General features: G+C 42.5%; 1 protein-coding gene across 2 annotated transcripts in view; it reads right to left on the bottom strand.

Annotated features, from left to right (window-relative positions):
- Positions 1–27,064, bottom strand: part of PLCL1 (phospholipase C like 1 (inactive)) — a 191,508-nt gene that overhangs the window by 13,571 nt on the left and 150,873 nt on the right. For both annotated transcript variants that reach the window (XM_035136765.2, XM_060281558.1), the window contains exons 3-5: positions 23,043–23,246; positions 18,783–18,858; positions 12,232–12,341 (exon numbers count right to left, since the gene is read on the bottom strand). In XM_035136765.2, coding sequence (XP_034992656.1) covers positions 12,232–12,341; positions 18,783–18,858; positions 23,043–23,246 — 390 coding nt within the window. The remainder of the gene's footprint in view (positions 1–12,231; positions 12,342–18,782; positions 18,859–23,042; positions 23,247–27,064) is intronic.

Below are 27,064 nucleotides of genomic sequence, written 5' to 3'. Positions count from 1 at the left end.
TTTTTTTCCAGATGTTGGAAGAAGGCAGTCTAAAAACATCGATACTAAACATGGGACAGAACAATGGGAGCTCACCCTGTCACAGGGATTTGAACCACCGACCTTCTGATCGGCAAGCCCAAGAGGCTCAGTGGTTTAGACCACAGCGCCACCTGCATCCTTATGGGAAGATAACCACCTGTAAACTGAATATCTCAAAGTCACGAGCAGCCAATGAAAGAGTTTATTTCCCAACGGGATGTATGTATCACCAAGGCAAGATTTTGATCACAATTTTGGTTCTGAAACAAACAAACAAAGCCAAATAACTAGATGTCTGATAGATGATGAGGGTAAAATCAGAAAAATAAGCCTACAAGGTAAGTCCTCAGTCTGTATATTATTATTATTTTTTAAAAAGATAACTGAAATGGAAAGTTCTGATATTAACATGTAGAAATCATCAAGCTAGACTAAAAGTCTTCAGAGCAGCCATCATCAACAATATGCTATCAATTTATTCTCACTTCACAGTAATGTAAGATGGCTTGGCTGACCACCAAAGATTTTGGACCTCAGTAATAAAAGCCAATTAAAACATCATGCTATATTACGCCACTGTGCTTTAAACAAAATTATGTGCCAGAACCTATGGTGAGTTCTTAGAGATCAGTGGTACAGTGAAAGGTTCTTGTTTTGCTATGTCAAGCAAGATTTTTACAGCCAAAATGAGAACTGGCTTAAATGCAAATGATTTTTTTTCTATCACCTAGTTATGCAAGCTAAATTATTGTGTATTAGCCTGTCAAATGTAACTAAAAATGACAATCTGTACCTCAAAAATTGTGATATTGGAATATCTGTTTTTCAAGAAAAGCAGAAGTGAATTTGATGTCTACAATATGTCTTAATCCTCAGGATCTCCGCTGGACGCAATAACTGAATCCTGCTGTGTTTCTAATATACCCTGCTTCTCCAAAAATAAGACGTAGCCATAAAATAAACCGCAGCAGGATTTTTAAGCATTCAAGGAATATAAGCCATACCCTGAAAATAAGACATAGTGATAGGCGCAGCAGCAATGCTGGCCGCGGCAGAAGGAGGAGGAGGAGGGAAAAAATAAAACATCCCCTGAAAATAAGCCATAGTGTGTGTTTGTTTGTTTTTTAAGGAAAAATAAATATAAGGCGGTGTCTTATTTTTGGAGAAACACGGTAGTTCTTTCCTAGATCATTACAAGAAGACAGAAATGCTGATATCACCACATCAGCAAGGCAGAAAACTTGTTCAGCTCACATTATTTTAGCTGAATACTGACAGAGGTTTTAAATGTGAAATGTGACCATAACAAGGACATACCCTGTTTCTCATATTTTAAGACATACCCATAAAATAAGCCATAGCAGGATTTTTAAGCATTCAAGGAATATAAGCCATACCCCGAAAATAAGACATAGTGAAAGGCGCAGCAGCAATGCCGGCCGCGGCAGGAGGAGGAAAAAAATAAGACATCCCTTGAAAAGAAGCCATAGTGTGTTTTTTTGAGGAAAAAATAAATATAAGACGTGTCTTATAATATGAGAAACACGGTATATCATACAGGTACCTGTGGGGTCTACAAGATAATGATGAGGTACTTCTGTTTGGGATTCCAGGTGCTCCATTCTATTTCATCACACCTGCCCATTCTGGTTCTCTGTTCCTTTTGCCAATCCTGAGGCTCCATTCAGTGACTACCAAGCAGGTTCAGTCCTCACTGGGCTGTTTTGAAATCCCTTCCCACCACCCCACAGGTTTTTTTTCCCCTGAAGGTTTTTTTGTACTTCTCCAAACCTCAGAGGAACTCTGAGTCTGCTGATACCACCCCTCTTATCATGGATTGTGCCATGTTGGCTACACAAAGACAGCACACAGAGTGTTGAGATCACCAACTATAGCATAGACAACATTCATCTAGAAGCTGTGATTGACCTCAACTCCTTGATGTTACCCAGATTCCCACAGGTGTAACATGCAAAGCATGGGGGGGGGGGAGTTACAGGAAGGCAGCCGTGTTGGTCAGCCGTAGTCGAAACAAAATAAAAAATTCCTTCCAGTAGCACCTTAGAGACCAACTAAGTTTGTCATTGGTATGAGCTTTCGTGTGCGTGCACACTTCTTCTTATTTTATAGGGGGGAAAGATTGTGTGAAATGCAAATGAGTTTATTTGTTTTGTCTGCCTCTCTTTTCTCATCCTGGAACAAACCTCGTCCCTTCTTCAATCTGGTCCCACCAGATGTTTTGCCCTTCAAGTCCCGTCACCCCCAGACAGCTGGGTTAGTGGCCATGAATACTGGAAGTTGTGGTCCATAATAATCTGAAGGGCACCAAATTGAGAAAGGCTGCCTTTTGCGGTTCGAGGACCCCCCCCCGGCGATAAATGAAGACACAGTGACACATGGTAATAGGGTTAATGGGTAGAATAAGGCCACAACTTTATTGGTTAAAGCAAGTGAGAGGTATTGGCTTAGGCATTGGACTCGCTAGCAAGTGTGACTCCACCCCGCTCAGCGGGGGGGGGGGGTCATATCAGGTTAACACCCCAAGGGAGGAGCCTGTTGATGCAAATACAACTGAAAGCTCCCCCTGGTGCCACCGGGGTCGTGCCATGGCCCTAGCCACCCGCAGGGCGTAGGACGGGGTCCACGACCGCCGGATCCCTTAAGGGGATACCCCTATAAGAGGAGGGTTGGATGATGGCCACAACCAGTCCTCGAACACACCAGACAACTCCATATTCCCATGCCTACCGCCAAATACCGAAGAAGTTGTGACGAATTGCTACGAGGTAGGTGAAAAAAACCAAGAGGCCGGTGCCAATTAGCCAATTGGATAAAAAACTCCTACCAGGACCCTTTGGGCAACCAAAGGCGACCAACCGAAGTCCATAGCAAGGTCAAAGTGAACATCCTAACTAAGAGAAGACCTAAAGGGCGGGTGGGTGGGAGATCCGATGAGGTGCAGGGGCGAAAAGGGGTGATCTGGAGCCTGCCACGCTTTTTTAAAGACCTGGTAGCCCCGCCCCCCAGCTGGCCCTATTGGCCAGCCCTGAGCGCGGCAGGTAAAGGTGGAGCAGCGTAGAGCGGGTCCCGCCCACAAATTCCCCCCTCTCTGAAGAGGAAGGATCATATAGAAAGAGACTTGAAAGGTGCCTGCTATTGTGCCTGTATACACAACTTTCAAGGTTTTATCCATCCAATAATGTGAATCCGGAAACAACTATCTCCGCTCTCACCAGAGAATTGCACGGTGAACCTAAAGATGAGAATATGACAGCCTAGCCTGCGATTCTGCTTCAGCCCCTCCTGGGATCAGTGTGTCTGATGCTTCTCTGTTATACACTCAGATGACTCTCTCACAGCACATCTGACGTAGGTGTTGTCACCTTTTTCCTATTGTTGTCTAAAAATAAATTGAAGCCTTCAGGGATTGCCTCTCTGTGAAGTGTGGGCAAGCAGCACTTCTTTAAAAAGCAAAAAAAAAAAAAAAAAAAAAAAACCCTATTACCGTAGTTAGTAGAAGGAATGAACAGAGGCTTTACTGCTCTATGCTCTTCTTGACATTCTCTGGTTCACTTGACCTATTTAAAGCTAGCTGTAAGCTGTGAAGGATACAAATTCAAATGACTGGCGTTTTCTAGCATTGTTTTTACTGTAAAGCCTCCTTTTTATCGAGAGCACTGTAATCCTTTGATCAGTTTAGCGACTCTGACAGCTCTGGTACAAATCCTCTTCAACAACTTCTACCTTAAGAGCTCGTAAAAGCTGCCAGTCTCACCGTAGCTGGAGAAGCAGCAGCAGTAAAACAGCTGCTCTTTGGTATTGAGACATATGAATTCAATACAATATTACAAGGCTTTTGTTTTATCTGTGTAAACCAATCCCCACCTGCCGCTCACATGCCACAGCTAAGCATCCCAAATGGCCAGGAAGCAGTAAGAAGCAAACGAAAATAAAGATTTTGTCCAGGATCAAGACTCAAAGGTGAAAAATTATCCCTGCAGAGTCAAGATATAGGTTGGTATGGGCAGCAGGAAAGTTGTTTGATACCTGTGGAATCCAGGAAAATCTTGTAAGGTCCTGGCCAATTTGGTAATACGCACTGGAGCATTACACTCTTTCCTCCAATGCTTTCTCCTTGTTGGATAAACAGTTAGGAAGCTTTCCTTCTCTACACTTCTAAAGTGACTGCTATGGCTTTGAAGTGACTCCTATGATATCTAACCCAATTACAGGGACATTTCCTTCTTGGCACAAAGCAATTCTCAGCTTGACATACAGTTCTTGGGAGGCCAAGTATGGGAGATCTCTTCTGGTTTTAACAGTAAACATCAGGGCACTCCTATGTTACGTTAAAAGATAGATTCAAGTGATTGTCAGGAGATGAAGTATTGTGGTTGCATTATCTATGGCTTCACAAAGAGATGCCTGAAAGCACCTTGTTTTAAGCCAGTACAAAAGAGGCTGGACTAGACCAGTGATTTGGGGTGGGGGTGGACAGTCTAGAGTACATCAAGCAGTCAGTCACAGCAGTTTTGCGAACGCAGCCCACTTTCATATCCAGGAAACTAAAGCCAAGTTTATACAAACAGCAGAGTTGAGGTGGTAAAACTTCTACAGGACTGTACCACTTCAGAAGGGAGAATCTTACTTATTTACAAGGTTTATATCCCACCTGTCTTATTACCAAATGCTTGGTGATACAAAAAGCTCCCTGCACATGGAGAGCTTGTAATTGGGAAGAAATGTTCCAGCCCAGCTGTCTTCCTGAGATGCTAGTTTTCTAAGTGCACATAATTTTGTTGTGCACATAATTTTGTTTTACATGGGCATTATTCAGTCATGTGACAGCTCGATTCCTATCTGTCATGTTCCTAATACAGTCCAGGAACATTTTACCACCTTACCTACCTACCTACAACCTACCTACTACATTCACGTGAAATGATTTCCAAGCTGTCAGATGATTTCCGGAGAAAGTATCCTTCCACAAGGAAGGAAGTCTACCATCAATTTAACACAGTATAGTAGTATTGATTTTATTTAAACCCAGGATGTTATTTTATTGGGGCAGCATGATGACTCTTATTTTTAAGGCCTGCTCAGGAAGCCACGCCAGCATAAAAATACATTTGTTTATTCAGTACTGTTTATGCTAGCATGGGATCTCAGAACATCAATTGCTTTTTTTTATAGGATCTATTTAAAAGTACAGTAATTCATGTTAAGTTAATTTTCGTTTCTAACTGGAGAAAAGAAGGACCATTAGAGATGAGAAGATAAAACCAGTACTCCCAGAGAAGTATTTTTAGCTTTTAAGGCAAATAATCATGAAATTTAAAATTGCATTACGTGTTTTTGCAATAATGCATCTGTGTGATTAAACCCAGCTCTTCAGAGATAAAACCATTACTAATGGACAACAGGATATTTATAAGCGCCAAATGACCACAAATATATTGTAAAGATAAAGCTGTACAAAAAGGGACAGATTCGGATAACATTACCTTGGCAACCCTTTTAAACAGGAAAAGCTGCCTTTGGAGGAGTAACCTGATACGGAAGATCATATGTTGTGGGTAGGGGCTTCAACAATTCCATGCCTGCTGTTTCCTTGTTCCAAAACACTCCACCTCTGGACTTTGAGATACAGTACAGTCGTACCTTGATTTTTGAACAGCTTATATCTCGAACATTTTGGCTCCCAAACACCGCAAACCCGGAAGTGAGTGTTCCAGTTTGTGAACCTTTTTTGGAAGCCAAACGTCCTCTGCGGCTTCCGAGGCTTCCGATTGAGTGCAGGAAGCTCCCGCAGCCAATTGGAAGCCGCGCCTTGGATTGCGAACGTTTTCTGGAAGTTCCAGAACGGATTACGTTTGAGAACCAAGGTATGACTGTACTGGCAAATGCAGGATCAGGAGCCATCAGGTAGGCAATTTAGATTGGGAAATGGATTCTGTATACACACACCCCACTGGCACTCCTATCCTCTTTTGCTCCTCAAGAGGTGGCTTCTCATGTTTAGAAGGGGCTGAAATAACATTAGGCACATGGAAAAAAGAACGGTTTCTTCCTCTTCACTGCCCACGCACCTTGGAAGCGTTATCAAATATTGTTCATCAAGGTTAAATCTACTCCACATTCAGGAAGAAATCACAATATATATTTTTTTAAGTCTTTTCTCGAATATATAAATGATGCAATTTGGGCAAATCTGTATGACTGCCCATTCTGCACCATTTACCTTTCCAGTCATGTTGATGGGTGAAGGAGCTTACTCACTAGTGCCCCTCATAATATTGGCCATCATATTCTGAGATTCCCTACATACTTTAAAATTATAATTTGGATTTTCTATGCCAACTGTATCCTTTAAAGTGATGTAAATGAACAACATTCCTTCCTGCCACCTTGCCTTGCTTCCTTTAATTAGTGCTCTGCAGGAGCAAAGCTTTGATGTTCATGCCCTAGTTTAAAATGTCATCATTTCAAATAGAAGGACAACCATGTGCAGGATACATTCCCAAGGTATACAGGTAGTATATTCAAGAGGACTGGAAGTATAAAAATGCCAGCCCCGTGCTCTTAGGGAAGCAGTCCTCTTCTACTGAGAAGGCTGCAGCTGCCTCATTTTCTACTAGGAGATTAAATAATCTGAAGCACCCCTCTGAGAACTTTCTATGTAAACAGTATTCCTTTTACACTCAACAGCTCTGTTCTGTGTACAAAGTCATAGCTACTGAAATTAATGGCTAACATAAATCCTTGTTACCACCGGAAAGTCAACAGTGCAACTGATTCTGAGACAGATGTTGCCTATATTCCAATCCTTAACCCATTTAACTTGGAAGTTATCTCCTATGGATCTCAAGAGCAATTTGCTTCCAAGAGTACACCCAATATAGTTTAAGTGTGTACGTCTAAAAGGGTTATGTGTGAAAGTGACAAATACATATATCAAAGCAACAACAGAGGGGAAAAGCACTAGGAAAAACCCACAGCTGCAAATAAAAAAGTCTAGTTAAAATTCTAAAAGCAGAAAACAAGCAACCTGTGAAAACACGGAGTTTAAAATAATAACAATAATAATTTATTATTTGTACCCCACCCATCTGACTGGGTTGCCCCAGCCACTTTAGGCGGCTTCCAGAATATATAAAAACACAGTAAAACATTAAACCTTAAAAAGCTTCCCCATCCAGGGCTGCCTTCAGGTGATTCCTAAATTTTTTATAAAATAATAATAATTATTATTATTTATTGCCTGGGCAAATAAATTGTAACTGCTACTGTTGTTGTTTAACTAGCATCAATTTTTATTTATTTTGTTTTATTTGCTACATTTACATCCAATATTTCCTCCAAGGAGCCTGAGGTAAAACTTCATTTTGTCCTCAGAAGAATCCTCATGAGATAGGTTGGCAGATTTTGGTGACTGGCCCAAGGTCACCCAGTAAGTGAGGAATGAACTTGGGGTCACTTATACACAACCTGTTTATCGAGCACTCTAATCTAATTTGTTTGCGAAGAGATTAGATGACTTTGTATCCAGCAAATGTTATCTGGTACTTGCAAGTGCATTTGCCTGTCACGTTCGTTATCATAAAAAGTCAATTTTTTGGATGCAGCCTTGTTGCACAAGAACTGCAAATCAACTTTAATTGTGCAACCTCAGTTTGTCATACACCAGGGGTGGCCAACTCCCAAGAGACTGCGATCTACTCACAGAGTTAAAAACTGGCAGTGATCTACCCCCTTTTTGGGGGTTCAGGTCAAATTGTTGAGCTTTTTTAGGAAGAAGGAAGGCCCATTTTGAGGGGGTTCAGGTCAAAGTTGTTGAGTTTTTTCCAGGGAGGAGGTAAAATGTTGAGCTTTTTTTAGGGGAGCCACAGTCGTTCAGCTTCTTTGGAGGGAGCCAATGATCTACCAGTGATCTACCGCAGACGTCCAGTGATCTACCAGTAGATCATGATCTACCTGTTGGACATGCCTGTCATACACCAACAGGTGGCTGGCAGGTGGTTGTGGTTCACCCAAAATAGCCTGTTGGGTGAATTTCCAAAGTCTGTCAGGTCTAATTAGGCCCGCCGGCCAGAGTTTTCTTATCACTGGTATAATGCATCTATTTCCAATTATCAGAACTCTCAGTGTCTAAGACCAAAGCTACCTACTTTCTAAAGCAGGGTTCTGCAAAACAAGTATTTATTACAAAGAAGAAAAGATTTCTGCCAAAAAAAATATCAGCTTACAACTTAATGATAAAATTGCTGCTTAAAGAAAATGCTTTGAAAAATTGAGTGGGGAGGAGATATTCCTGTTGTGAAATGCTTGGAAACAAAGCAGTGAATAAAAAAGAAACACTGGCCTGAAGATCTCACATTCTTTGAAACAACTGGAAGCAGATCCTACTTGCTTGACAACACTTACTACATCATCCCCCGGGGTGGCTGTTTTCCAACACAAAAGCTGGCAGCCAGGAGACATGGGGAAAGTGGGTTGATTAACTACCACCTGGGAGAGATTGGGATTACAATGATGCTACCCTGAAATTATGGTAGAGTTCACTGAGAAGTTTCCATTGCTAAATAACAATCAAGTCAAAGCCCATTAAGAACACTGTCTTGTACATGAATAGGATCGTGCAGGAACTTAGCTATTTTTAGCCTCGTATAAGAAATGCAAAACCTAGTGCTGTCAACAAGCAAAAAGCAACTCTCATGGGGGCGTTGATAAAGCACATCAGCAGAAAACCAGGATACAATAGGGCTCTACAAAACTAATAACATTTGACTTGGTTTAGAAACCTTTAAAAGAGACAACTTAAAATCCACTACCAGAATCTAGCCTAGTCTAGTGTTGGGGACACTAGGGTCAAAAACCACTAGATCTAAATCATCCATGGAGCGGTGTGTGTGTGTGTGTGTGTGTGTGTGTGTGTGTGAGTGTGTGAACATAATCATATTTAATATGGTCTGGTAGCTTCTGCATTATTATTGTAAAAATTTGTTTATTACAGTACAGAGAGCAGCAAAGCCTTCTGCTTGTATGAAATGAGCTCTTCATTAGGATCTCTCTGCTTATGAATAATTCAAATAACATTGTCAGTTGTGGCCTTTTTTTTGCCTAAAAGGGGGGGGGGGAATTGCACTTCAGAGAGATGCTAACTTTAGTGTAAATGAAGACAGGGTGAATAGATAACTCACTGCGGTTCTGGAATATTTCTGAAATGAAGAAAACCAACACATCCTAGAGCAGTGTTTTGCTCCACTGGAGTATCACTGCCAAAGGTGGATATTTGGGTGCCACAACCCTGCTCTGCCAGGAATGACAGAGCGTAATAATAAAATAGTTTGCAAGTAATCTGCTTGTTTCAATACCACAGAGCTGGTTTCTATATAAGTCAATGCAGCCAAGTGTAAAGGTATGCACACTGGGCAAACAAACCCTGATTTCACATCTACACTCATGAGGTCTGAAGTGGCTGTGACTTGACCTTGTGGTTGCAGTGGATAGCTCAGTGAAGATGCCGACCTAATATATGGCAGCTGTGAAAAAGACAAATGCCACGCATGCTGGGCATCACTAGGAAACAGTTGAAAATAAAACTGCCAATGACATAATGCCATTTTATACAAATCTATGGTGCAGTCATACTTGGAATACAGTGGACAGTTTGAGTCGCCTTACCACAATATTGTATTTCTCCCTTTCTCATAACCCTAGAACTCGGGGACTTCCAATGAAGATGGATGTTGATAGATTCAGGACAGGCAAAATAAAGCATTTCTTCACACCGCATATTCTTTTTATCAGCAGAATTGTGTTCACAGGGTGTTAGAATGCAATCCTAATCATCTACAGTACATGGACTTGTTGGGAGAGGGGAGAAACTTTAAAAAAAAACTATTGGATATATTCTTTCTCTAAAATGGTTGTCCATTGAATAGCTTGTCCTGTACTTTCCATCTCTGCTTGCCTTTTGTTTAGAACTAGAAGCTGCTCATATAGTACTTTCCTAGTTCATAGAACTAGATAGTTCTTCTGGCCTTGCTTCAATTTTTCTAGTTCTATATTAAAGTTGAAAACATTAATTGTCAAACCAGGGACTAGTTTGCAATTTTTCTATTTATCCTACAGTTTCAAAATTCAATCTTTCTATCTCGCAAACCTTTATCTTGCTCAGGCAGCACTACAGAAAAGATACAGCTGGCTGCCAATATGGGCGGAGGCATGGATTTTTAAGTGATTCATGAAATAATGAGTCAGGACTGAACAACAAGATGCCTCCTGCAATGAGTGAAGAGGTTTGTTATCTGTGGAGTCAACCATTCCTGGTGCTCAGTAGAGATTACCTAGAATCTGACATCTCCCACATGGTGGAATGTGGCCAGATCATTCAATGTATTAATCTGATTAGCTTAAGTCTGAATAAGAAGATACCCCCACATTCATTTTCACCCTCAAAGAGGGATGGGAGGGAGAGAGTCTAGTTTGGCTCACATTTTAATGGAACCTTCCTTCATCAAACATCACAAAACAATACAGAAACCGAAATGCAACTGCTTTTGGAATTGAAACTTCCCTGAATGTTACAATGCAGTTCTCCGGCCAAATATGTATATTTGGGGAAAGAGTGCTTAATAGCATGCAAATATGCATTATATTAGGGGAAACGGCTTGCAAAAATGTATATATTTTGCAAAATTGCATACAAGTATATGTACATTAGGATAAATGTGGATTAAAATGCTGGATTTTCATGGGGACGGTTATTTTAGGGAGGGACGTTAACTGCAAACTGATGAGGAAATTGGTGAAGACTGGGGGAAAACAAAAATCCAAGAGAAAGCAAAATTGGCAGATTCATCCATCCCTATGTTCAGATCCCCTTTGTTGGCATTTCCACAATACAGCCTACACACTTCATGTTCCCAACTCACTTCCAAATCTGTCACTAGATTTCTGGAAATAAAATGCTACTTTGTTATTGTTGTTTTTAAAAATCTTAATCAAATTATTTTAATATGCTCTGGCATTTATACAACACCGCCTTATGTTGAATGAAACCAAGTTGGCTTATACACCAACTGACAGCAGCTCTCACAAGCACAGATCTTTTTGGATCCTGCTCCCAGAGAACTTTTCTAACTGGGAGACACCTAGAATTAAATATGATGCTCTGAATCTAGATTAGGTTACTCAAGATTGAATCCAACTGAACATGACATCCTAGTCATGTCAACTCAAAAGTAAGTCCCACTGGTTTTCAATTGGGCGTAAAGGTAAACGGACCCCTGACCGTTAGGTCCAGTCGCAAACGACTCTGGGGTTGCGGCGCTCATCTCGCTTTACAGGCCGAGGGAGCCGTCGTAAAACTTCCGGGTCATGTGGCCAGCATGACTAAGCCGCCTCTTGCGAACCAGAGCACCACACGGAAACACCTGCCAGAGCAGTACCCATTTATCTACTTGCACTTTGACGTGCTTTCGAACTGCTAGGTTGGCAGAAGCTGGGACTAAGCAACGGGAGCTCACTCCGTTGTGGGGATTCAAACCGCCAACCTTCTGATCGGCAAGCCCTAGGCTCTGTGGTTTAACTCACAGTGCCACCCATGTCCCCATGGGCTTACTATCAGGTAAATGTGCATAGGAACAAAGCCTTAGTCTGGATCTTTTCTTCATGCAAAACATGCACTCGTTCGATAAGCAACAACAAGTCACACTGTGCTAGTAGACAACCTTATGCCGAAAGGACCATGACATAGTGCTACTTTGGATATAACCTGTAGTCATTTTAAGAACATAAGATTAGCCTGCTGGATCAGTCCAATGGCCCATCTAGTCCAGCCTAAGGGAAGCTTGCAAGCAGGACATGAACACAACAGCAGTCTGCCTACCAGCAATCCCCAGCAACTGGAATAAATTCTGTCTCACAGAAAGGACAGATCTGCTTTTGGCTGTCCCCTGAAGCCAAAGAAAAACCAAAGAACCCCACAAACTATAAAATGCTTACAACCAATCTTATTAAATTTCATTTGACTAAGGATTGCTTTAATCTCCTAATGTAATGAAATGCTCCTCTTCTTTATGATTGCCATACATCAGCATTTTCCTGCCATTATGTTAATATTCAATATTCTTTTCCTGTTAGATGTAAGCAGAAGTTTCAGACCTGGGTTCTCTAGAGAAGGAAATGTGTCGCTTTTGTACTTACCTTTAACACAGTGATATCCCATGCAAAACTCTCAATGGCTTTGCTGAGCTTCCTTCCTTTCAAGCCTTCCTTTGTTCCCAGGTCATGGAGCTCTTCGTGCAGTTCCATTCCTAACAATATATGTGGCACATGAACAAAAGACAAGCCATTGAAGGAAATGCAGTTACATAATTAAGCAACAACCACCCACATTTATGGGTTCACTGTGCCCCACGAGGCTTTATATACACAGTATATGTACACCATCCTCCTCATGCCATCCAGATGTTTGGGGCTACAACTCTCATCAGACCCAGTCAGCAAAGTTGGTCAAAGTTCAGGGAAGATGTAATCCAAGACATTTCCCCCAGGCTGCGTGTCGAAACAGGGATAGTTATGCAATCCTATGTATATTTACTCAGAAACAATTTCCACTGCATTCAATGGAGCTCTTACCAGGGGAAGTGTGCAGCCTTGCATGCTAGCGAAATATATAATTAATTATAGCAACAAAGCATCCATGAATCATACTATATCCACATGGTCAATGAAGGTATAAAGGTAAAGGACCCCTGGACGGTTAAGTCCAGTCAAAGGTGATTATAGGGTTGTGGCGCTCATCTCGCTTTCAGGCCGAGGGAGCCAGTGTTTGTCCACAGACAGCTTTCTGGGTCATGTGGCCAGCAGGACTAAACCGCTTCTGACACAACAGGACACCGTGACAGAAACCAGAGCGCACGGAAATGCCGTTTACCTTCCTGCCACAGGGGTACCTATTTATCTACTTGCACTGGTGTGCTTTTGAACTGCTAAGTTGGCAGGAGCTGGGAGACAGCAACGGGAGCTCACCCCATTGTGCGGATTCGAACCACCAACCTTCTGATCGGCAAGCCAAGAGGCTCAGTGGTTTGGACCACAGCACCACCCGCTTCCCACATGGTCAATAAGGTAGCAATGGAATAGTGGCAAAAACAACAAACAAACATAACCACGGCAGGCAATGTTTCTCCATGCCTCTTCTCAAATCCTCCTCCAAAGGGAATTTGAGGAAGGATATCCCAGAGATGCTTACTGTTAACCATCAGCAGTAGCTTAACATTCAGTTCTGCTTCATACTCACTAAAGCATGCAGCTCAAAGCAGTATCTGGGCCACTATTGCATGGAAGAGGCAGGCTCATTGGGGCAATTTAGGTGAGCACAGTGGGCAAAACTACACACACATACAAATGATTATTGCAACGTGGGGCTACTTATGAAGATGGCTCGGACACTTCAGCTGGTGCAGAATTCAGTAGCCAGGATGCTTGTCGGGGCAAGATAGTTTGAGCATATAACACCAATCCATGACTGACTGCACTGGTTGCCAGTTAGTTTCCGGATCCAATTCAAAGTGCTGGTTTTGACCTATAAAGCTTTAAATGGCTCAGGACATCAATACCTCAAGCACTGCCTCTCCCCATATGAGCCAACCCAGACTCTGCAAGAATCATCCGAGACCCTTCTTCATGTTCCCCTTCCACAAGAGGTCTGGAGGGTGGCAATACAAAAAAGGGGTCTTTTCTGCAGTGGAATGCTCTCCCCAGGGAGGCTCGCCTGGTATCATCATTATATATCTTTAGGCACCAGGCAAAAAACTTTCTCTAAAACCAAGCCTTTGGCCTTTATATGTGGCCTTTTAGAAGTGGGTGGGAGGTTTTTATTGTATCCCCCCCCCCCCCCGTTTTTAATGTACCTATGTGGAGTTTTTTGTCTGCCTGTCTGCCACATTGGGTTGTCTCGGGCAAGCTAAAGCGACTAACAAATTTATTATCCGGCCGAGGAAGCTATGGCCGCCCATCAGTTCATATGTTAAGTTCCTCATAAGAGGCTGCACTGTTGAGGAAATTGGTCTCAGTCCAATGTGTACTCCTATAGACCCCCTGTTTGTTACTGTATTTTCCTGTGTATAAGACGAGCTGGAGACTGTCAGCGGTTATTGGGCATTTTATTGGTGGCTGTGGCAAGGGCTGGTGTTGATTGGATGTCGTGGCGGCAATTGGGCTGGCGATTGGTGGCTTCTGCTGTCGAGGGGACAGACGATAAGTGGCTCTTGTGACGCGTGCGAGTGTCAGCATAGGTCAGGTGGGTGGGTGATTTTCTGCAACCCCCCCCCAAAAAAAGCTCAACAACTCTGGGCAATCCTCCCCATTTTATTAATTTGGAGTCCCCCCCCAAAAAAATAGGGGTGTCTTATACAAAGGGGTGTGTTATACATGGCAAAATACCGTATTTCCCTCTGCCATAAGATGAGGCATGTTGAATCAGACCAAAGGCCCACCTAGTCCAGCACTCTGCTCTCACAGAACAGCACCCTGCCCACCTGAGATTCCCAGCGACTGGTAGGCAAAGGTATGCTGCCATGGGAGCGCTCCAGGTAGGGAATATGAGCATCTTTGAATAGGGCAACCAACTCTGGCTTGCGTCCATAGGCACATGCAGTGTATCTGGTAAAACAGGACACACTGGTAAAAAGGCACCAGAATTATCATGATGAAGACGTATAGCTCCAGTTAGCTGTGCTGTCGGCAATTCCCCTGTGCACAGTAATGTGATTGTTCTGCTCAGAGAAAGAAATATTTATTTATTTATTTGTATGTTTTTGCACAAATAGAGGACCTTGGACCTAGCTGCAAAGAATTAAATGCAGATAGGCTGTAGCAAACTACTGTAACACAATTACCTTAATTCGGCTGCGTCAGTGGAAAAAATATTGAATGCAGTTAAACCAATTCAAGCCTTAGTTATATGGGCTTCATCTCATTCAGTTGCTTTAGTAATATTAATCCAGTTACTAAATCGAATAAGCTCCGTTTAAACAAGGTTTTAACGAAGTAAGCAAGACTGTTACTGAGGTTTGTGCTGCTTTAACTAGATTAGTTCTAAAATCGATTTAATTAAGCTGATGATACTTTCTAATTGAGGTAATCTCTAAAACAGATGACATGCGCACGCACACACTCAGAGAAGGAGGAAGGCTTTGGGTCATCTAGATACAATAGTCGCATCTTTTGATTTCAGAGGGCAGAACAAATCATTCAACACTTTGGTTTGGCAGTTGACTCCCTCCCCCCCAGTGAGAATCTTTGTTGTCAAATTCAAAAGCAGAGCTATTACCGGTACTTAGCCTGTTTGGCTTATACCACAGTAGCACCATGATTCGCTGTATTTAAATAACAACAGGTTTCGAAAAATTATTTAACCAGTCCATGCTAAGCAAAACGCCTCCTATCCTTAAGACTTCAGCAAATGCCTTCTGCAGGTGTACAGGGAAGGTATTTTAGTCCCACCCTGGGACCTTCAAGTAAAGAGTGGGCTATAAACATTTCAAATGAATGAATAGTATTGCTTGTGACCTAAGGCATTGGCTGTGAGGCTGAGGGATTAGAGCAGGCATCCCCAAACTGTGGCCCTCCAGCTGTTTTGGGACTACAACTCCCATCATCCCTAGCTAACAGGACCAGTGGTCAGGGATGATGGGAGTTGTAGTCCCAAAACAGCTGGAGGGCCAAGTTTAGGGATGCCTGGATTGGAGAACAATCCACAGAACCCTTTGGATTTTCCTCTATAACTCAGAAGGCATGAAGTGAATGTGTACTACACCAGCTGTTAAATGCCAATCAGACTGTTCTCCCACCCACCAAATTTATTATTAATTTATGGATCACCTTTAACACATGTCTCAAGGCGATTTTCAGTCATATCATAAAAATGGAGAAAATTGTTTCAAAAACAATACAAACACCCCCACACACAAACACAAAAAATTGAAAATAGGTTTAGAAACAATGAAAATAAACACATTTTCTTCCAGCTGGAAAAATAGCCCATTAAATTCGTTTTATTCTTATGGTGCTCATATGTTTGAAATTTATGGATCACACAGCTGACCTTGTTCTATTTCTTCTTCTTACAATCAATGATTTTGACAATGAAACTTTAAACAGATTGAATAAGGTGCTGTGATATGGATAGGATGCTTTAAGGCCAGAAGATGCTCTTTAGGATATACTTGGAAATTATAAGATGTTCTATGGGCTACTGTATAATATTATTGTGCACATGTTTCATCTTGGACTACTGTTATTCTTGAACACAACCATCAATACAAACTTCCCCAAGACAGATCATATAACCTACATCAGGCATCCCCAAACTGCAGCCCTCCAGATGTTTTGGCCTACAACTCCCATGATCCCTAGCTAACAGGACCAGTGGTCGGGGAAGATGGGAATTGTAGTCCAAAACATCTGGAGGGCCCAAGTTTGGGGATGCCTGATCTACATCTTCTTGTGCTCTGCTTTGCTCCAGGGGCTTTGAGTTAGGAGCAAGACGATAAACTTATATGGGAGATGTAGGTTATGAGCTGCCCTGGGAAAGTTTGCACTGGTGGCCATATTAAGGCAGGGGTGGGTACTTATTCCCGACAGAGAGCTGGATCCAGAACTGGCCCATCATGCGCAAGTGGAGCTTGTGCTTATGAAAAACAGCAGGGTGTTCCATAGCTGCCAAGTTTTCCCTTTTCTCACGAGGAAGCCTATTCAGCATAAGGGAATTTCCCTTTAAAAAAGGGATAACTTGGCAGCTATGGGGTGTTCATCCCAGCGTAATCGCAAGTCACCCCCTTCCAGAAAGAATATCATACGTCAAATATTAACACGTCAGGATGTATGGAGTTTACTGGAAGTAATTTTGCTGCTTTCTTTTTTAATGTAAATTTGCCCAGAACTTGTGGCATTAGTTAAAAGCCTTGCTTTGTAAGCCCTTCCATTTGTAGACAAAGTGACAACCACCATAACCATTTACCAATCCTAGGATGCCTGTCTGACAAAAGTAATCCCACACCCTGCCCACTTATTTTATGGCTGTATTTTCTCCCATCATAAAAAGCTGTACCTTTCCGGACAATTAGTTCAATGCAGGATAATGGATCAAACAGCCGTAGTTAAATGCTCCCGTCTCATTGATTTCAGTGAAAGAGACCTTAGTTAGTGCATGCTTGTAGGGAGGGCGGGGGCTTAAAATGCACAGCTTAAGTAGCAGCTTTTACACACGGATACTGTTTTAGAGGTTTTTCCTCCTGTGCAACACAGTAGTAGTTGGGGAACTGCTTCTCTCCCGGCTTCTGAACGCAGCCCATTGCTGGCACTTCGTAGAGCAGGCATCCCCAAACTTCGGCCCTCCAGATGTTTTGGACTACAATTCCCATCATCCCTGACCACTTGTCCTCTTAGCTAGGGATCATGGGAGTTGTAGGCCAAAACATCTGGAGGGCCGCAGTTTGGGGATGCTGTCGTAGAGGGAGAGGGGGAGCAGGGAGGCGTGGGTTGCTCAGGGTTGTCCAGCTGGGCAATGGCAAGAGTATCAGATAGGCTCGGCCATGCCCTGCCAGCAGGGTCCCGAGCTCTCCATGCCTTAGCACTTTCCCTCTGCGAAGCTCCAGTGATGTGATGTGTTCTGAAACAAGGACAATGCTGGTCCCCCCACTACACCACTACATGGGTCGCTAATGTTATCACAGGAGCACTGGGGTATGGGAGCACTCCTGCCACCTTTCATGATGTGAAAAAAACTGCCCTGCCATTTTCCGAACGTTCCTTTTTGAACTCCTTTGAAATTTAATTTCATGAATCCTCTGTGTCCCCTCTCCAGCATTACAGACCATATCTGACCTGTTCAATGAGAGTGGGGACAGTGCTATGAATGGACAATCCCCTGGGCATTCTGGTTGGTCACTGTGAGAAGATGATGTTGGACTAGCTCCCCAATAACAGCCTCCATCATTAATAATAACAATAATAATAATAATAATAATAATAATAATAATAATAATAATAATAATAATGCGGTAATAATAATAATTAATAATAGAATTTATATACCGCCCTTTACCTGGAGGTCTCAGGGTGTGTTCACAGAAAAAATCAACATAAAAACAACAATATATATAATCAAAATAAAAGCAACAATCCAATAACACCCCTCCCCCCCCCAAAAAAATAGCAACATTTTAAAAGGGCATACGATGTCAATCAGATCAACCAAAGGCCTGGTTAAAAAGGAGCATTTTTGCCTGGCATCTAAAGGTGTATAATGAAGGTGTGCCAGGTGAACTTCCCTGGGGAGAGCATTCCACAGATGGGGAGCCACTGCAGAGAAGGCCATTCTCATGTTGCCACCCTCTGGACCTCTCAAGGAGGAGGCAAATGAAGAAGGGCCTCAGAAGATGATCTCAGGGTCCAGGGAGGTTCATATGGAAAGAGGCGGTCCTGAGCTGTTTAAGGCTTTATAGGTCATACCCAGCACTTTGAATTGGGCCTGGAAACTAATTGATAGCCAGTGCAGTTGGACCCTAATCTTAGGACTACAACTCCCACCAGTCCCCATCAGCACAACCCTGTTCCCACCTCCTGCAGCAAGGAGGGATATTGTATCCTTAATGCTTTATCTGGGCAAGAGCTAGACCGGAAAAATATTTGGGATGATTATTGCCAAGGAAGTCTCTTGGGTATATTTAAAACTGAAAGAGGGTTACCTGCTTTCTGGCACTGAACTATCTTGTCGTAAACAGCATCTGATGTTTCTATAAGGAATCTGCTTTCTTGAATCATCTGTCAGGGAAAATAAAACAAGAAAAGTTCCTTTTACCAGCTTTGCCTCTCAGGCCAGAATCCTCATGTCGAAAAGCCCTTATTCATTCACTCCTCTAAAATGCTCCCCATTTTGTAACAGAGAAAATGATAAGGGAGATTCAACGAACAGTTTGTGTCAATTAGGCATTATCTTGACAGACGGGGGAAATGCAAGATACAGTGTCAGGAGGAAATGAAGGCAAGAGACAGACAATTACAAGTTTAAGGACATCAGTGCCTTGGGTACTTCCAAATGAGCAAAGCTGTCTCTCCAGTTGCAATCATGCACATACGGTACTTAACTTTGGAGTTGTTTCACTGAAATCAGCAGGACTTCCACATGAACCTCCATGGTATTCAGCAATCAACTGCACCTTATCTCATTCGTGATGCTGCCAAATGTTTCATCCAACTGTTAGGTGACGCATTTGTGAGCATCAAGTGTAAGGTAAGAGTCTAAAGGTAAAGGTAAAGGGACCCCTGACCATTAGGTCCAGTCGTGACCGACTCTGGGGTTGCGCACTCATCTCGCATTATTGGCCGAGGGAGCCGGCGTATAGCTTCCAGGTCATGTGGCCAGCATGACAAAGCCGCTTCTGGCAAACCAGAGCAGCACATGGAAACGCCGTTTACCTTCCCGCTGTAGCGGTTCCTATTTATCTACTTGCATTTTGACGTGCTTTCGAACTGCTAGGTTGGCAGGAGTTGGGACCAAGCAATGGGAGCTCACCCCGTCACAGGGATTCGAACCGCCGACCTTCTGATCGGCAAGCCCTAGGCTCAGTGGTTTAACCACAGCGCCACCTGGGTCCCTGCTATCTCATTTAAAAGCAGGGATAACTGTGATTTTTATCACTGAGAAGAACGGGAGTGCAGAGCCTCCAAATCATAGTTAAAGTTTTTTAAAAAATCAAGCTTCACAATATTTCATGGAGGAGGGGAAGTCATGCTACACTTTGTCTCCTTTTTAAATAATGCTGAATGGAAGCACCCTTACTGAGTTTGCACAGTGGGGAGGCACAGGATCTCAAATAACTGTGAATACCAAAAAACCAAAACAAAAGTAACCCTTAAAGAATGTTCATAGAATTATGCAAGTTATTGGGAGGGAGGGTGGACTGCGCACTGCTTTAAACATCTAAAAGGCACCCTTGCTTCTTGCTTAGTGACATTCCATGCAAACACAATCCAGCAGACATCAAAGCAAAAGCAATGTGCATTGTGAGAAGTTTTACAACCAAAAACCCAACACTTTCATAATGAGTGACTTTTACCCAGAGCAGACCTACTGAAAGGTTTTTCTGTGGCACCCAAAATTTGACTACCGGTACATATTTTTTTTGTGTGTAGCTTAGATATATAGATATAGATATAGACTCTCTCTCTCTCTCTCTCTCTCTCTCTCTCTCTCTCTCTCTCTCTCTCTCTCTCTCTCTCTCTCTCTCTCTCACACACACACACACACACACACACACACACAGGGTGGAATTCAATGTCACACTAATTTGATTGTTACATCATTGCAAGCATTTCTGCTTGCCAGACAAAACAATCGCCCTAGTACAGGGGGCAGAAGGAGAGGGGGGAAGCCCCATTAGGCTAGCTTTCACTAGTGCACTGTGTTAGTTTATTGATTGATAACTCCCACATGCCCCTTGATGTGATTCTGTGATGTCAAAGGGTTTTTGTGACCCCCCCCCACCTCACCAATAATGTGTCCCTCTAAAAAATGTCATACCTAACTTTCACACTTTGGCCCCCAAAAGGTGGCCCTCACTCCAAAACAGATTTGCCACACCTGTAGACCATTTAATCCAATGGTCTGTGGGCAAGACTGCATATGGGATTATTAAAAGAAAAACAAAGATCACAGTTTACAGTTCAAGCATTTTGACTTAAGGTGACTTGTATATCCAGTTCTAAAGGCGGCACGGCAGCCATCAGTGGTGGGGCATATAGTTGTCAAGAGAAAGAAAAATGAGAATCACACAAATGCTCTTTGTCTGTTTATATGGGGTAAAGCCAATAACACAGGCAGTTAATTGTTAGAAAGATAATTACTAAGGGTCTCTGAGCAACTGCATCTGCTTTGTGTGAAATATCAGAGCATTTCATGCACCACTGAACACACACTGCCACGTAGACAAATTTCCTTCAAAAATTTATTCACATGACTACTTTACAAATACACATGAATCTCAATCACTCAGAAAGTGTATAATAATGAATTTAATGAGAAATTACACACACACACACACACACACACACACACACACACACACACACACTTGCAATCCAATCCAATATGACTTTTGCTCAGAAACAAAACCAATTTATGTTGGTGTGGTTTACTTTCAAGCAAATACATCATTAGGCTATAGTTCTCTACGTGTTATTTACTAGTCCGTCGACCCCATTGAACAAAATGGGGCTAACTTCTGACTAAACATGCATTGAATCAAGCTGCAAGATCCGTGGGTCACTGATTTTAAAGGACACCTGTTAAAAGATTTACACCCTAACCCAGATATCAATACCATCATATAATAAAATAATAATAATAATAATAATAATAATAATAATAATAATATTTTTATTTATACCCCGCCCTTCCCACTCAGGACCGGGCTCAGGGCAGCTAACAACAAGAATATCAAAGCAAGCATAAAAGAAACAATTCAATTAAAATGCAGATCAAATGCAATGTTAAAATTCAATTTTAAAATTAGGAATCTACAAGTGCAACCTCATTTAAATATCTGTAGGATAAAGCCTTAGGGGAGGGTAACACCGGGGTCAGTCAGTCCAAAGGCCAAGCGTAACAGCTCCGTCATGCAGGCCCTACGAAAAGATGACAACTCCCGCTGGGCCCTAGTTCTCCTGAGAGAGAGCGTTCCGCCAGGTCGGGGCTAGTACTGAGAAGGCCCTGGTCCTGGTCGAGGCCAGTCTAACCACCTTGCGACTTGGGATCTCCAGTATGTTATTATTTGTGGACCCTCCATATTCAGGTACATGTCTCTTAAATTCAGGAATCAGGATTATTGGGTTGTTCTTGTTTTTATTTTAATTATGTATTTTGTGTTCTTATATTGTGATTTTATCCTGTGAACCACCCTGAGATCTGTGGATGTAGGATGGTATACAAATATAAATAATAATAATAATAATAATAATAATAATAATAATACCCACTAAAATCCTACCATATACTGGCTCAAGTTCCTAAGCCTAAGAACTACATAGCTAACTTCAAGAGTCAGTCTCTTAGTTGGTCTCTAAGTGCTACTGGAAGGAATTTTTAAATTTTGTTTCGACTACACCAGACCAACACGGCTACCTACCTGTTTCAAGAGTCAGTGCGAGCCAGTGGCAAGGTGGGGGCTCCGCAAAGCTGCTTGGCTGAAGTGAGGGCACCTGTGCTTTTCTTACTATGTTCTCATCATTTAACAATGTCTCATTTAATCTCCATCTTCTATTTATCTGAGTTTTTTTTATTTCCTAATTCCAGAACCACTTATAATTATCCGTGGCCTCCTTCAGTGAGTGGGACCTTTTAGTCCTGCCTTTTGAAAAGATGAATGCGTTTTAGATTTTCCTCTGTTTTTTATTATTATTATCTTGGTTAAATTTATGTTTAATTGATTTATTGTTGTAAGTCACTTTGAGTTTGTTTTGTTAAAAAAGTGATTAATAAGTTTAATTAATTAATTAATTATGCTCTCTTCTCACATCTCCCTATCACACATCTATTGCCCCATTTGTGTACTAACATGGTTATCTGATGCTTCTGGCAACTGGGGGAAAATATTCATTTCCAAGTGGAAAACAGTAAATCCATTTTGTATCCTATAATATATAACAGGACAGATACCAATACAGACCAATGGTTGTCAAGAGGCTCCTCTATCCTATTTGGGAAAGGTAGATATTGCTACACAGAGAAAGGCATTGATCTTCTTAAAAGGCTTAGTGCTGATGTTTATTTTTATATAAATTCAAAAGAAAGAAAGAAAGAGAGAGAGAGAGAAAGAGAGAAGAGTTTGGGAAAACACAGGGCATAAGCCAATATGAAAGTCTGCGAGAAACAGAGTTGGCTCATTTCTTCACAATTCAAATGTTATTTCTAATATAAACCAGATAACAAACAAACAAAAACACCATACCAGGTCATATGCCGCTAGAACCTTCTTCTGCACATCCGTCAATGTCCCCAAAGGTTCTAGGTAGGGGAAGTTGTCTTTCATACAGAGGGCCACTGAGGGAACATTGTCGCTGTTCATAAGGCGTGAGGACAAGATCAAAATGCACTGCTTCAGATTGGTAATTGGTGGGAGTCCACAAAGCTCTTTAAGAGACACAATTGCATTCTGTTGAGGAAAATAAAAGCATCAGTTTATACTTACGGCAGGGAATCATCCCAATTTATTTTATAGAACTAACTGTAACTGTAATGAGGAACACTGGACTCTTTAGAACAGCAATGGCCAACTTCTTTGGCCTGAGGATTACACTGAAGGTTCACCACCTATTTGAGGACCACATGCTAGTGGTGGGTGTGTCAGAAGCGGATTTAGTAACTACTTGCTTTGAGAAGGAAGCCTGAGGGCTCTGACAGGGTCCTAGAGTCCACCCACCTCTTTCCCAAAGCCTAGTAAGTGCTTGCCCAGTTTTGGGAAGGACACAGGGAGGGCTCAAGGACAGTGCCAAAGCCTTGCGCCTTCTTCCCAAAGACCAGCACCTCACTCACCCAGTTTTGGAAAGGCGGCACAAGGGCCAGGGGGTATCAAGTTTTGTACATCACAGCAGCTTTATAAGCTTCTCGTAGAAGTGTATTTCTGTAAATATGTGAAGTGGTCCTTAGAGACAGGGCTGATGCCAGGTTTGAGGAGACCTGCATAGCTGCCTAGTCTCCCGTATTCCCCGGGAAACCCCCGTTTTTCCAGCTGTTCCTAGCTGAAAAAATGGATTTTTTTTGTTTTTCCCCGGTTTATTCTGGCGCGACGGCCATTTTGGAACTGGGCGGAGCATGCTCAGAAGCGACTTTTGATGCTGCTTTGCCCAGTTCCAAAATGGCTGCAGTGCGACTTCTGGCACAGCAGCCATTTTGGAACTGGGCAAAGCAGCATCAAAAGTCACTTCTGAGCATGCTCCGCCCAGTTCCAAAATGGCGGCAGCGCTACTTCCGGTCTGCTACTTCTGCCCGGTCCCTTATTTCTCCGACAGCCACTTGGCAGGTATGCTGCTATGGTGTCCTAGTAAGCACCCCCCCCCCAATACAATGCTGAGTGGGGCAGCAACATGCTACCCAGCTTGCCAAAAGAATGCCAGGCGAGAAGCTGCCATCTTAATTTCCCCAGGATGCCCCTCAGTCCGACATCAGAGCCCCAGAGGCATTCCAGGGAAATGAAAACCACTGACTGCAGCTTAATCACTTGGTGCTTCTCTTTTGAATGCTGGAAACTTTTTCAAAAGGAAGCCACAAGCAGGAGCTGAGGGCCCTCTGAGAACCATGGGCTCCACCATTTCTGTCAACTTATCAGATGCTGACGCCAAGCCTGCTTAGGGATCTTCAGAAGATTTCGAGGCTTAATTTTCTTCAAGAACATGCAATAGACTGAGCTGTATTTTATTCTATTTTTATCAGCATTCAGGTTTGCTTGTTGTCTTAATGAACTGTCTCCTAAAATGTGTGCTCATGTGCATGAGCCTTAAAATATTTCTCTGTGTTTCCTTTTAAGCCAAAAATAGAAAGGTATCTGCTTGATTTTCCTGAAATACTCAAAACTAAAGTCAGGGTGTATTTAATGTCTCACAGAAGAGTAAGTAATATGTGCCCAGTATTTTTAACCTATATTTTCAGGCTATAGTTAAAGGCCGAAGACTTGTCAGCATTCAATAAAGGGTGCAAGCTTCCATCATGGCACAGCTGCATCCTCTGACTGACACATTGCATAAGGAGTCAGTTTACAAGTCATACCAGGAGACTACTGACACAACCGAAAAAACAATTTTTCATTTTAAGCAGGCATTAAGGAAACTTGGCGGGCATGGGTGGCGCTGTGGTCTATACCACTGAGCCTCTTGGGCTTTCCGATCAGAAGGTCAGCGGTTCGAATCCCCGCGACGGGGTCAGCTCTTGTTGCTCGGTCCCAGCTCCTGCCAACCTAGCAGTTCGAAAGCACGCCCCAAAAGTACAAGTAGATATATAGGCATTGCTCCGGCGGGAAGGTAAACACCATTTCCATGCGCTGCTCTGGTTTTGGTGTTCCATTGTGCCAGAAGCAGCTTAGTTATGCTGGCCACATAACCCGGAAAAACTGCCGGCTCCCTCGGCCTGTAAAGCGAGATGAGCACCACAACCCCAGAGTCGTCTGTGACTGGACATAACTGTCAGGGGTCCTTTACCTTTTAAGGAAACCTGGGGTATATACATGTTGGTATGCTAGTACCCAAGAAGCCTATAGGATAAGCCATTTATTTCCTTCAGGGAACTCTTCCAGAAAGCTAGACATTATACATGCCCCCATCAGTTCCTTTTCATACACTGAGAAAGACAGCATCTAAAAAGCACTGTGGAAAAGAGGAGCAACTCCCTCCCAGATCTAGCTCACCCCTACTGGGCATGGAGCCACAACACTAGCTTTCTGGAAGTGGGGTTGCTTCCACTTACCAGGAGAGAAAGAGGTGAGTTGCCCCAGCACTGCATCCACCTTGCCTCTTAACCCCCCCCCCCAAATAAGCAGCAGCACCTCACTCCCAGGAAGCAAGGGAATGAACAAACCAATCAAATAAATAAATAAATAAATAAATAAATAATAATAATAATAATAATAATAATAATTTATTATTTATACACCGCCCATCTGGCTGGGTTTCCCCAGCCACTCTGGGCGGCTTCCAACAGAAAAATAAAATAAAATAATCAATTAAACATTAAAAGCCTCCGTAAACAGGACTGCCTTCAGATGTCTTCTAGAAATCTGGTAGCTGTTTTTCTCTTTGACATCTGATGGGAGGGCGTTCCACAGGGTAGGCGCCACTACCAAGAAGGCCCTCTGCCTGGTTCCCTGCAACTTGGCTTCTCGCAACGAGGGAACCGCCAGAAGGCCCTCAGAGTCCGGGCTGAATGATGGGGGTGGAGACGCTCCTTCAGGTATACTGGACCGAGGCCGTTTAGGGCTATAAAGGTCAGCAACAACACTTTGAATTGTGCTCGGAAACATACTGGGAGCCAATGTAGATCTTTCAAGAGCGGTGTTATGTGGTCTCGGCGGCCGCTCCCAAATGTTCAACATTACAGCAGTGGACTCTCTCCCAAGTACAAGGAAACTGAAGGATGGTGTGTGATGCATTATGAGCCTTGTAGCAACCTAATTTAAATTGTTATCCATTACACACGTGTTTAGTCGCCGCCTAAACCTCTTCGGCTGCCACAAACCATTTTGTTGCTTATCAAGTTCAGCAGTAGCAGATTTGGAGAGAGTACAAAATTCCATTACAGACACTGCATTGCTCCAAAGGCCACCTGAATCCCATCAATCCCAAATTATACAAATTGGCACTGAACCTGCATACCATTGTAATCCAAGTAGGACAGAAAATGAATGGAACATCTGTGTGTATGAAAGTAATTATAGTCTATAAAAGTGAAAGAGCAACTCTCCATCATTTGGCTATCGCTATACTAACATTTTTTTTGTTTTGAGTAGGGCTTTTTTCTCTCTTTTTCTGTACAAGCATATTTACAAACCAGTTCCCAACAGGAATTTACAAAAACACCACTTTTAGATATAATTAAATCAGCTGCTCTCTCCATCTTCTGACAGACAGCAAAGAGTGTTGTCATCTAAATGCATATTGCAACCTCATTCATTTTTGTGCTAAATGTAATTTGTCTTTAAGGTGTTTCAATAGCAAGATCTTTATTTTCTCACTACCTGCTTATACATTACGGTAAGGATAAAACTGTTTGCAGGAATTGTAGACATGTACTTTCCCTTGATTAAAAAAGTTGCATGTCTGTGAAGTTTTATAGAACAAATGAATTAATCCTTTATGGGGAACTTTAAACCCTTGTGTAGGACCTGCATCAATTGTGTAGTATAAGCCGACCCAAATATAAGCCAAGGCACCTAATTTTACCTCAAAAAACTGAGAAAACTTATTGACTCGAGTATAAGCCGAG

Source organism: Zootoca vivipara, chromosome 1, assembly GCF_963506605.1.
Source record: "Zootoca vivipara chromosome 1, rZooViv1.1, whole genome shotgun sequence".
Lineage (NCBI taxonomy): Eukaryota > Metazoa > Chordata > Lepidosauria > Squamata > Lacertidae > Zootoca > Zootoca vivipara.
Note: the sequence above shows the minus strand (reverse complement) of the source record. Positions and strands in the feature narration are given on the sequence as shown.